The sequence below is a fragment of the Trichoderma evansii genome (assembly GCF_050947405.1).
Source record: "Trichoderma evansii strain SZMC 28006 chromosome Unknown GGI43scaffold_1, whole genome shotgun sequence".
Classification (NCBI taxonomy): domain Eukaryota; kingdom Fungi; phylum Ascomycota; class Sordariomycetes; order Hypocreales; family Hypocreaceae; genus Trichoderma; species Trichoderma evansii.
Window position 1 is genome coordinate 1,357,214 of NW_028145205.1, and position 12,515 is coordinate 1,369,728.

General features: G+C 49.0%; 1 protein-coding gene across 1 annotated transcript; it reads right to left on the reverse strand.

The window, feature by feature from the left end:
- Positions 1-6,151: 6,151 nt before the first annotated feature.
- Positions 6,152-7,048, reverse strand: GGI43DRAFT_390308 (uncharacterized protein). The gene is made up of 2 exons (XM_083204304.1): positions 6,734-7,048; positions 6,152-6,561 (listed from the first exon to the last, which is right to left on the reverse strand). The coding sequence occupies exon 1, from the start codon at positions 7,030-7,032 to the stop codon at positions 6,844-6,846; it is 189 nt and encodes a 62-aa protein (XP_083066087.1). The 5' UTR covers positions 7,033-7,048; the 3' UTR covers positions 6,152-6,561; positions 6,734-6,843.
- Positions 7,049-12,515: the final 5,467 nt, after the last annotated feature.

The following is a 12,515-nucleotide window of genomic DNA, read 5'->3' on the forward strand; positions in this document are numbered from 1 at the left end:
GTCTAGCCGAAACTACGAAGTATCAAAACACGGGCTTAATGTTTTTAGAAACATATAAACTAGGCAAAATAATATGTCTCAATGACATGCCAATTATTATTTTCAACGCGCAATCACCAACGAATAGACCATCTAGCAAAGATTTAGCGATTAGGCAAGCAGTTGAGGGAGCATATCTTTGCGAGGTTTTTAACCATCATAAACTGTTTATCGTTATCGAGCAATATGCCCCAAAACAACAATTTACTCATCTTCTACTCTTGAAGCAATATATAGATCTCTAATATCTTTGCGAGCTTCTATCACATTTTTATCTCTATACATCTAGTGTCTTTGCTACGATGTAGTGCAAAATACAAGACTGTTATTTCATTCTTAGACTGCTATTATCGTTCAACCTCTACGGGACGATATCTTACATTCTAAACAAATGATAACCGCTTCTGCAAAAATGAACATGCACAATTTACACAGTTCTATGTATACAACTTTGCTTCCATCCAAATACCGTAATATCATTTTATATGTGAATAAAAATGACATGTATCCAGTAGGAAAGCTTCAATTGGCTACATAGAATGAAACAAGTATACCATATTTGACACATCTCGTATCATTTTCTCCTCTTTTTCGCCACCCAACCTGCCAATTAAGCACCTATTCTCGCCTATTGCAACTCCAACAATTTCTCCAATTCAATTCGGTGTGCACAAATGCAATAGAGTAAGGGGTTATCACTCCTGCATCATGCAGAGAGATGCCAAGACACGGCAGCCATATTACACAGAGCAGGCGGCCAGGCCAAACACCTAAAATAGCACCAAAGAACCACACCTATTTCTCACTCATATATGATAGCAAGTGTTGGAGGTGGCTCCTTTCACCACAGTGACCCGTAGACCCTTCATTTATTTACCCCGCGTAGGATCGAATGATGATTTGCTACACACACTCACCCATGTACTCTGTATATATGTATGTATAAGCAGATATGTGAGTGAGATGGTACAACAGATGTATGTACAGCTGTGCCCGTATGCACTGCACGAGCAGGGCGATTGCATATTGGGATGCATTTACCTCCTCACTTCCTCACCTCGTACAAACAAGTATGCGCGTAGGATCCAGTCGTTACATGACAGGTCGCCTACAGCTCACGAAACGCTCTCCAAATTGGCTGAACTGATTGGAAGGCCAAGACCATTGGGAGAACTGGCCACCTAACAGGCTGCATACAACTGCTACTCCAAGAAAGCAGCGCTCACTAAACAGCCCATGCTTTGGCTCTGGCGCCATCCAAGCTCCCTGTTAGTGTGTCGCTTCCCTCTGCTCGGCCGGCACTCTGCGCTCGCTCGCTAACTCGTCTAGTCAGGTATCATCAAGGTGCAATCAAACGCACATGCAGGGCTGCTTGGACACAATTTCCAATTCCCGCTCAAGCAAACAAACAACAGTAGCCGGCAAAAAGCACGAGCTTGCCGTGGTAACCCACCCTCACTGCATCTACATGCAGTAAAGAAAGCAAAAATGGACACGCCGTCGGGGAACCAACGCAGCTGTCCAGCAGCTCCTCCGGGATACAACTTCGCCTACTTCTGAGACATGAAAGAAAGGCGGGCGTCTACCTGCAGCGCACGACCAATGGCCATCAGGGTTACACTATGGAGTACATAAATGGAGAAGTCGTAATAGTATTACATACTGTACATGCACAGACATGCAAGAAAGGCGTGCTCTTTTGGCGGAGCAACAAGGCTGAGCCGAGCTCCCCTATTGGGGCCTTCGGTGAGAAATCAGACAAGCCACCTTTTTCCATTTATCCTGCTTGTCATTTCGGTGGCGCAAAGGTGATGGTCATGCAGCAGCGGAAAGCAGGCAGTCAGCCAAAATAGCGTCGTTGCATGTAAGAAAATGGGAGACTGGAAATAAAAAAGAATATATGATTGATTTGTACGGTGGCGCTGCGTATCCTGGGACTGAGACACTCTACGGGCGTCGACGCTGACTTCTAGAAACAGGGCAGCGCCTCCACAAGACAAAGGTATTATTGTAAAGATATGCAGTGATGAAAGAAGAAAAAAAGGCCGAAACTAACAACCAACAAGAACAAAAAAAAATTACAGACAGTTCCTTGTACCCGATGGAGTGGTACTTGTCCTGTTCTCTTGGGAGCCGCTGCCTAGCCATTGGGCGGGCCGATCCCCGTCTGCCTGGTGAGATTTGGGATAATATTCTGGTTCGTCTGTTGGATGGCCCCAGTCCATCACTTTTTTTTTCGGAGATATGCGCCTTGGAGCTCCCTCTTTGTGCCCATCAAGGTGTGGGCGTGCATATACTAATAGCGGTAGCTGTAAGATTACCTATCAATGAGCCATTTGAGCTATGAATCCATTCGCAGGCGGAGCACAACACGGGATGAGCTATGATGAGCTATGGCAAACCGCCTCGGCATCTGACTCCAGCTAGTAGGCTATTGGACATGCATGCGCATCATAGATACAAGTACAGATAGCACTTACGGCAGTAGTAGGAAGAGGAAACCAAAGAGGAAGAGCAATACCACTGGCAGCTGAAAAAGCCTACTTGATTTGAATTTTGACAAGCAGAAGCTGCCCACAATGGAGGGTACCGTGACAGGCGCTGGATGCCCGTGGCCGCCTCGGTCCAGAATGACCTCGTCGGGCCCGCCGCATGATTGGATCCTCGTCCATCCACCTAGCCGGGACACGCGTTCATTCGCCCAGCTGCCATCTTTGGCGTCCCGGAAACGAGGAAGCCCGCAGGAGCCTTCGAACACGGGACAGGCGATGGAGCCGTGGAGGATGATGGCGATGGATGATTATGGACGGCGATGATGCCATGTACGATTAGAGATCAAGCAGACGAGGGCGTGTGTGACGAGAAGAAAGGCGGCAGTTGAGCCCAGGCTAGCAGGCGTAGTTGGAATCACATCCCAACCAACTAACAATGTTTGCTCGCAGCAGCTTCACCCCTCCCCTCCACCAACAACGATCCATTTTGTTGGAACCACTCGCAAAAAGTCCAAACCACCGTACTGGTAAGTTCCATGAGCTATGGCACCGAGAGAGAGAGAGAGAAAAGAGCCCACGGGCCGATATCCCAACATCAATTTTAGCTTTCGACGCCCGGCTCTTATGCTGGCTGCTACGGTGCCATTTTCTTGTCTGGCATCCTTTTGCAAAAGTGCACACGCGCAGACACACACGCACAGACACACACACCTCTTTTCTCTCTCCTTTTTTTAAGGCTGCTAGTAAACATTCACATCTCATCCTTCATCCAAAATTCCATCGTAACATCGTGCTCGGTGGTAAACGGTTAAATGCGAACAGGTGTTAAGTTCTGACCACTAACAACACATTAGTGCCAAGGAAGAACTACATCCTCTAGCGGAGTGGCTGATGATCACCCGGGCGGGCGCTCTGCTGATGCCCCATGGAAATTTCTTTTCCTCTTCCATGTCTTTCCTCCGAGTGCCATTGTTATTCTTGGAGCAAACCTAACCGCTGTCTTGGGTTTCAAGCGGAGACAATGATGATTAAAGGACAAAGAGAAAGAAAAAAAAAAAAAAATCTGATATCACGTTCGGAGGATTTGAAACTCATAAGCCCGGCCCACTCAGCCCTGTGTTCGCAAAGTACGTCTAAATCAGGCTTGGCGGCAATACGATACATGTGATGCTCTCTGTCTGCAGTCTTCAGTTGAGGCTCATTTCTCGAGGCGTGGGATTCCAAAAACTCTGAATAACCACTATTGAACTACTAACTGTTGACTACTTCCTTTCTTCGCCGACCTCCGTTGCTAGCTATAGCTAGACGATTTCATTCCTTAGATATTCCAAATACGTGCTGTGCTCATGCCCAAGTAGTTAGTTTGACCGTGTCTCAGAACAAAAAAAGTGATAAGATACAGGCGCTAATAGTAGTCGCGGACAACGCCGTCAATGATCCTTCATATTCTTGGCTGTCTCTTTTTTTTTTTTTCTGTTCCTTGTCAATAATGACTGTACATTGTGCAGAGGATATTTGGCAAGCGAGGGAGATCGTTTGGAGATCGTATGAAACCGCTCTTGTGCCAGCAAAGATGCTTATTTAAACGAAACTCTCTATATTTTATATCGGCGCTAAGGCAAGCTCTTTGGGATATACGCAATATCAGCACGGGAATAATAATCATATATGCTCTCAACAGCCAATATATGGCATGACTCAAAAGTAGTCATACCATTTATTGAGGCTCAAGCCATGCTTACCTTCTCTCCCCATCTGCTGGTCCAATCGAGGAGGCAGCCCATCACAGGCCAGATATACGTGTATATGCATGCACCCCCCCGGAGCCTTATGGCCAAGCACAAGGACATCGCCACGAGAATCAACATATATACTAGTGCTGGCGTAATATCACCACACAAGTCCCCCCATCCCCAAAAGCCTCTTCCAAAAGCGTACACATTTCTCGCCCATCTTCCCATCGCCATGCCAAAATCGTATATGGCGCCATACCGTATATAAGGCAACAGGATCATCTATTCGTTCCTTCAAACCACCCCCCTAAAGCTTCTCCTCAGCCCAAAATCCCAATCCAGTGGTAGTGACATACCGATGAATATCAATAGACTGTAATTCGTCCAGATCCTTCGCGCCCTCAACTCAGGGGTGGTGCTATCTGTGCAAAAAAAACGCTAGTGTACCACAAGGCGAGCATGGAGGAGGGGAGTGTGTCGTCGCGGTCGCCGAACAGACAGGTTCTAACAGCAGCCTCTTCGACAATCTTGGATCCTTGGCATCTGGCTCAGCTCGTTTGCAGCCCATCTGTCAGAGGCCCAATATGGATGAAAATACTATCGACGCTCCGCCCACCGGCCCAATATGGCGTCCGCTATCTAGTCCACTCGGATAGATAGTCATGGCCAAGCGTCGTACCAGCTCAGCTAGTGCTGGGGAGCTAGGCAGATCGTCTTCTCGGTAGTAAAGAATCTCTTTCTCCCCACGCTCTCCTCTCAAATGCCAGCAAACCTAGGCGTGGACCAAGCTCAACAAGGTCGTCTGGTTCGACGCCTCGTAAAAAAACAGAAGGAATCGAAAAAGACACTTGGGCCATCTGGTGTGCCCTGCCATGCTAGAATCTTGAGCCCAGCTAGCTCGTAGCAAGCCTGAGGAAGGACGAGCTGAATGAGTCCTTGGCCGCCCGTATACTAGCTTGTAGGAGAGAGAGAGATAGGAAAGATAGAGCCAGTAGTAAATCCTCCAAGAGCAAGTTTTTGACAGGGGTTTATTTCAGGTCGCTTCAGTTGGCCTCCCAGGGCAGTGAAGGCCCCTGGGCTGCCATGCCATACCCTTGCTATCGCTCTCTCTCTCTAATGAAGCCTTGTCAGCATTTTCACGCCCTCCATGTGCTTTTTCGGAAAAGACAGGCGCTACCAGATTGCTGAATAACATCCACCCCGGTAGTTTATGCGGTTCACGGAGCATCACTCCGGATCCGGACTCCTGTGCGAAAGAGAAATGGAAAAAAGGGCCCACTGACCAGAGAGTCTGGTCGTCTTCGTGACGCGCTAAAATCGACCGCTGTACAAGTTCGGCAACACAATCTACAATCGTTAGGGATGGGAAATTCAAAGCCCTTGCTAGATTTCCCCCCTCAGCCTCTCGTAGATCAATCTCTCCGGATTACGTACTGGCAGTACTAGTGTTATTACTACTACCTGTACTCCGAAACCCCAGGATGAGATGGGATATTGTAATTACAGAGATACGGGGTGCTTATAGGGCGGAAAACGGTGCTTACTATTAGCACTTACACCAAAACCTCATAGTTTTTGGCAAAATAAAATAAAATCAATCAGCCAAGATGGTCTGCGCCACAGCAAACAGTTGAGATTACCAAATAGCGTCAAGATATGCTGCAGCATACTTGCACACGCACTTGCAGCTTGCGCAGGTTGTCTCCATATACGGGAACCCGGCCCAGCTCGCTTCGCCGTTTCATAGCATGTCTTCGTCTTTGGCAGGTAAACCAAGCCTTTGTGCGACGTGACAGGTTTGACGATACGATATTCTGCCAAGGAGAATATGCTCCTCTTAGCGAGGTTAAACCCTTGACCACAGAAGAAAAGAAAAATAAAGCCCACCACACCTAGTCTGCCGCCAGCCAATAACGGCACTTGGTAGCCCAAATCTTCCCTTGCTCGACGAGGGTGGGAGGCAATTTCATGCACATCACCAGGAAGCAATTATTGATTTCTGAGGAGAGGGGACATGGGAACTGAGGGTGTGAGGGCTATTGCTACCCTCCATCAGCGCGCACGGTTGCCTGTCCACACAATACACAGGCCACAAACGAGAAAAAGATTGTTGGAGGCGACCGCCACAATATTTTTTTTAATATCGAGCAGCATATCGACACAGACAAGCGAAGGCAAAATTGACGATTCATGATAAATCGTCGTCCTGAATTGGTGGGTCGGTTAGCACACGCCGCGGGAGGCACGGCACGAAGGCTGCGGACCCTGAAAGTCCATCCCACCACATCCGTCCTCTGGTATGTATTCAGAGCAACTTCTTTGCCTGAGGGAAAAAATTCATCCAACGAACTTGCTTCATGTATTAATAACGGTGTTGGTAAGACAGCTTTTCCAGCAGTCCCTAGTCCGCGACGCTTTAACCAAAGCGACCATCGTGCCGAGGCGTAGTTAACGACGACGCTAGACAAGTCTCTCTATTCTGCCCTTTCACACAAAGGGCGCCTTCCTCTAGTGGCTGCAGCTGCTTTTGCCTGCTTCCTCGGTTTGGCTTTGTCCCGAGTTATCGGTGTCCACTAGTCTCAATAATGTCTAAGCCATGTATTAGAAGACGCAGAAGCCCGCAAGGGCAGCTCAAAACATTCTGTAGGTGAGATGAGAACATCGTGGACTCCGAACCGAGGACCGATGAGCACACATAAAACAAAATAGTACGGGGTGCAGCAAAGAAAATCCACGGCAAAGAAAATCCAGCGCTGGCACGGAGCCATCCGAGTGAATTACGAAGTGTGTACTCAGTATATGCCTGCAGCATAAGTTTCGAGCCGGGGACTGATAGGAAGAGTCAGAGAATATCATCCTTCCTCAGATCCAAGGGCCACACCCCTCGAAGCAATAAGACATTCACAGCTGCAAGAAGCGCCTCCATCGTCGGTGACTATGCACAGGCCGTACACACTGAACACTGACAAACGACTAGGGGCATGGGAGCCTACTGCTGCAGCACTGCCAATATTTTTTCTGACTCCTAACAGAGTAGGACTAGCATATTGGCGCGAGTGAGAGAGGCTGGCGCGGCCAGGAATGCGGGGAAATATTATGATCTATCACAATCTCAGCTTTGCAGTTCGAACACCCCCGAAATCCTAGACTGGTTCTCCAAATTCGACTCGCCAAAAGGCGCGCAGAGCAGAGCTGAACCAACCTCAAGGGCGACCCGAGTTCTAGGCTTTTCAAGCCACGACGGCGACCATCCAAGACGCCCTCCCCTCTTTGTCTCTGATAGCCCAGCGAGGGAGAATGGTTTAACCCCAGCTCGCCTCCAAATAGGCCTACTTTACGGGAATACCTAGTCGAGGCGCGACGTCGTCGCCTTGACAGACAGAGCAGAAATAGCGCGGAAAAAGAGCGCGCTCTCTCGTTGGACGAGACATCGCAGAGGAAGGGAGGGCCTCCTGTCCAGACCAATGGTACACGCCGTTCGAGCTGGGCATCCCCATCCTTTCTCCCTCTCCTGTCATTTTTTTCGCTCTCTCTCTCTCCCTTGCGTCGCGACTGCCGGAGTACCGGGCATGGGAAGGACGGAATACGAGCAATAATAGTGCTAGTTAGCAGCAAACCGTTAGGCTATCACATATCATCCAGCCGTTATGTATAAAGAATGTTTTTTAATCAGCTCAAGCTTCCTCGAACAGCGATATCCGACACGAATAAGGAGTCCCAGCCCGTCCGCTGCGCCGTCGCAGCTCACCCGTGTATGATGCCCCATGGTGGATTCGCCATCATCTGCACGTGGCTTCGCTCATGTTTGCAAGGGAGGCAGAAGAGCTGCGGCTCAGATGGATCACTCGGTTATGTGCAAGGGGTCTTGCCATTTCCGGGCGTCCCGCAACCCAACAGCCAGTAGCGATCTTGCCTTCTTCTGAGAGTGGTTTGCGAGCAGTGGCTTTATCAAGTGAATGATCCATATGCTCCGCCTGGGCTTCCATGTGTGTAAATAAAGGAGCTCTAAGAAAATGGAGGCTTGGGCTACAGTTGAGGCGCGGGTGCTGGCTCTAATCCCAGCCACGACGGCTTGGCTTGCTTTCTTCGTCTAGGTGCTCTACTCCATCGAGATGCAGCAGCTCTTCCCCAACCAGCCAACCAAAGAGGAGGCGGGAGGGGCCAGAGAGCGCTCGAAGATTCACCACATGGCAATCTCGCCTTGCAGCTCAGCCAGCCAATGAGATGCTGCCCACGACAGGAGGGCCGCTGGAAGAGGTCATGCAAGGCACGCAAACCACCATGGTTCAGCAAGAAGCAGCTACCCTCCCAATTTGAGCCTGGACCAACGAGCTCTCTTAGACGCCCTCCCACCCAGCAAACAATATTTTGATACTCTAGCAGCGGATTGAGAAAGATGCATCTCCTAGCTCAGTAACTCCAGCAGGATGACAAGCTAGCGCCTCAAGCGATATTTCACATTGTACATCGCACGGCACCACCAGTAATTAATCAGGCCGTGTTTCAGACGCTTTTCTATTCCTGTACTCCTTTTTCTGGTCCTCTTAACGGTGGGTGTGAAGATGATATTATTAGCATTCTCCATAATAGACCTTGCTCTCTTTTGACTTCAGAGCCGAGAATAGCAGCAATCTTAGACGAGTCGGGAGGACCCAGCAAAAAAGCCTAGAGCCACCGAAGCGATCCGTTGCGCGCGCTAGACGGCACACAAGGCCGAGATTTGGAATTTGCATAATGATATCAGCTTTGTCTTGAGTTGTCTTTTTGGCGGTAGCCGCTATCGCTGCTCATGGTACGACACTAGACGGTTTTGACACATGCTCCGTTCCAAAGGGCGATCTCGCTGCTACTGCGGAGTACTCAGAAACTTGGATGGTTCACTGCCTTGAAAAAAAAGTAAAGAAATCGCCGAGCTATCGTGACGATGTCGTCACTTCCAAGACATCGGTTGCTATTATGCCGCAGACCCGAGACAGGAATAGCTCGCAAAACTTTTTTTTCACTCTATTGAATCAGTGGCAGCCCCAAGAGCTGTGATTAAACAGGAGAAGACGAAGCTCTCATCAAATGAGCATGCTTAGTCAAAAACGTGCGACAGCCAAAGCGACTCATTTCAAACTGATGCAGCTCCATTTTGCTCCATACGGTTCCTGTTGACGTCCAATTTTCTTCATCATTCGAGACGTCAGGTCAGTTTGGTTTTGACTCAGGGGGCATCTCTGCCCTCAAAGGTGAGCCCACCAGTTGCAAGCGCGCAGCAGCGTTCAAAACGGAAGAAAGGGTGGGACCCTTCAATCTCTTGTGGATCTATAAGAAGTCGAAGAAAGGGGCGTGTATACAAGTTTTGCTCAGAGAAAAGCGTTAGTGTTTATTCTCCTTAGCTTCCAGTTATCTAAATGGACAGCTAGAACCATCGTAGCTTAGCTCAATGTCTTTAAGCCTAGAAGAGCTTAAGAGAAGAAAAAAGGATGGGCAGGGGGGTCGGGAGGGCAGGGTTTCTGGTTCGTCGATCTCGTTTTGGTCCTAGTCTGGGACCTGACTCGGAAAGGCTGCATGAAACAAGAGGCAAGAGGGCGTCTTTCTGGGGATGGCATCTTGTTTTTCTTGTGGTGTTCCTAGATAATCCCACGTAACCAAGGATGCGCTCTGAAAGGGAAAGGCGGAGGCGATAAATCCTACTCTATTTGACATTCTTTATGAAATGGTGGCGGTAGCGCCTCCTGAAATGGTGATGATTGTGGCGATGGTCATGCAGCCTTAAAGTGTAAAAAAGCTTCTTATCTCTCGAAAGTTGCAAAGTACCTGCGTACTTGCATTGATCATGCGACTACTAGCAACGGGCCTCGTTCGGGGCGTGCCTCAGCGTTAGTCGATGATCCATCTGATCGAGAGCCGGGTCGATGGTTGAGAGCGAATGGCGAGACTCGTCTCAAACATGTTGTGATGGTTCAGTTCATTTACAAGTTGGTCAGTGCAGCAGCTCTAATTTGGGCTTGGCGAACAGTCTCTGCTCGAGTCATTCAAGCCAATGCAAGGCACCATTTAGCGCTTAGACGCGATGAATCAGAGCAAAAGAAAGCGCTGTAAGAGAAGTGACAGCCCATATAGTAATCTCAGCAGCACTCCATAAATGCTTATATACTCGTACCTCAATGGGGTACGAGATATATGTTCAGCTGTCGATGATTTTTATGAGGAAAGAGGACAGACTGCTGCATCATTCTGCAATAGTTAGCCACGCAGTTAGCCAACACAGTTTCGCGTATACTCGTATACGTCATATTCAAGCCCGTAGCTATTTTGGGCGATCACCCGCCCATATTCGGCTAAGAATGGCTCCCCTACTAAGAGTGACTCGAAGATAGCCTCAAGAGCCCATCTCGCACCATACTAGTAGCGGTGCTAGTCCCCTTCCTTAGTCTAGTAAGGCAAAATAACACTCCCTCTCTCCACTACTTTCTGGCCAAGCTGTTGGCCACGCCCTATTAGTACTTGTAATTTCCATAACGGTTCAACTCGGCTCCGAATCAGGGATATTCCAATCGTCATTTTGGCCGCCCACGTGCCCTTGCTGTCTTTTTTTTTTTTTTCCTTCTCCCGAAGCCCTGGTACGCCCTCGAAAGAACCACGCCCAGCTTGTATGAGACAATAGGACCCTTCACAATGATTCAAGTTCAATTTAAAGTCGGCATAGGAAGAAAAAAAAAAAAAAGTCCCTAGTCCCGAGCCGCGTGAGTGGCAGCCGCACTCAAATTCATTTCATCTCTTGTCTATTTGGCCAAGTTAAAATTTGGGCTTGAGCACGGGGTAGTATGGCGTTTGACGCCGCCTGTGCTCTAGCGCATGCCATCTGCGTCCCATCTCTCGTACGGCGCAGATCCAACTGCTCATTCGTCCAACGGCTGGCTGTTCTCCAAAGTTACCAGTGAGATGGAACAGAAAAGTCTCCGCCGTCAGATCCCAACTGGGACGTTCAGTAAGCCATCGCGGCAAGGCGCATGGCCGTGACCGCCGTGCTGGGAACGAATATCGTATCGTAACCAGCCCACTGGGAAGACAACACGAGGCAAGAAAAAGAAAAACATGCCATCGCCCGTGCACTTTTGAAAATGACGTGCTCTCGGTGGATAAGACACCTCGAAGCTGGTACCACATGTCGCCGTGTGTGGACATACATTGGCAAACTGGTATGGAGAAGAACTGGTCCACCGTATTCCACGGCAGTCAGTAGTGAATCTGACGAGCCAGTCATGATCAACCAGGGCTGAAACAGTTCACGCCCGTTTCGAGTGCCCCTGGTTAGGTGGTTAGGGCTGTGATTCAACGACCTACTACCACTAGTAGTAGACGCAGATGAGTCGTAATAGTATTATTGTGAGAGGGGGGGTTCCAAAGACCTCAGATCTGGCCTGTGTTCTGCGCAGAGAATGGCGCCCCGTATCTTCCGGTGACATTCCCATTTTGTAAAAATAGTAAATGACGATGCCAAGCTTTGCTATTTGGGCAAAGGTCCGTAAGATGAACAATAGCGCTGCCCTAATATACGGCTCTGCCTCAGGGCCTCACCCGCCAGTCTCGTTTTTGCGCCCGCTGGGAGGGAAACGAGCTTCCGAGTCGGCATGTTCCAGCGACCGAGTCCGCTTAGTGCTCATTTGATGCACACAACACCAAACGGCAAGGGACGACGATGGGTGGCCCCAGTAGTGTATCGGCTGTCGCTCATCTCCCACAAATGCTGTCATGTATTGCTCAGGTCGATATTCTGGATGCACTAGTGGTCTTGTGGGATAAGGGTGTTGTTGTACTCGCACATGTTCAGGCGGTGCTGTAAGCATCTGGCGATTGTTGGATACGAAATGGGGAAATGGGGTCACGAATACCTTGAAATACTCTCCCACTCGGACCCCCCATGGAAATGAAAATGCGTAGGTATTATGCTTAGAAAGCTTATGAAACTTGGCAGGGCGGTTTGTTGCACAGACAACCTGTTTGTTATTTTTTTTTTCTTGAAAGATTGAACAATCCTGTTGCTCATTACAGGGTAAGGCACCGCTACAAGCAATGCGACGAGATTGCATCATTCGTTCGAAAAGACCCTTCACTGCCGATATATTTCCTGTTCTGGGATCAAGTGCGCGTGCAGCAAACGACTCCTACTGCAGGCGATGATGCACAATGGCATGATCCAAGGGACCTCTACTATGTGTGTGTAGCGTAGCTGCGAACAGGATGTTCATAATCCAGTTGAGGG

Coding starts and splice junctions, on each gene's coding strand:
- GGI43DRAFT_390308 (XM_083204304.1), bottom strand. CDS start 7,032: ATGGCTCCGTGCCAGCGCTGGATTTTCTTTGCCGTGGATTTTCTTTGC.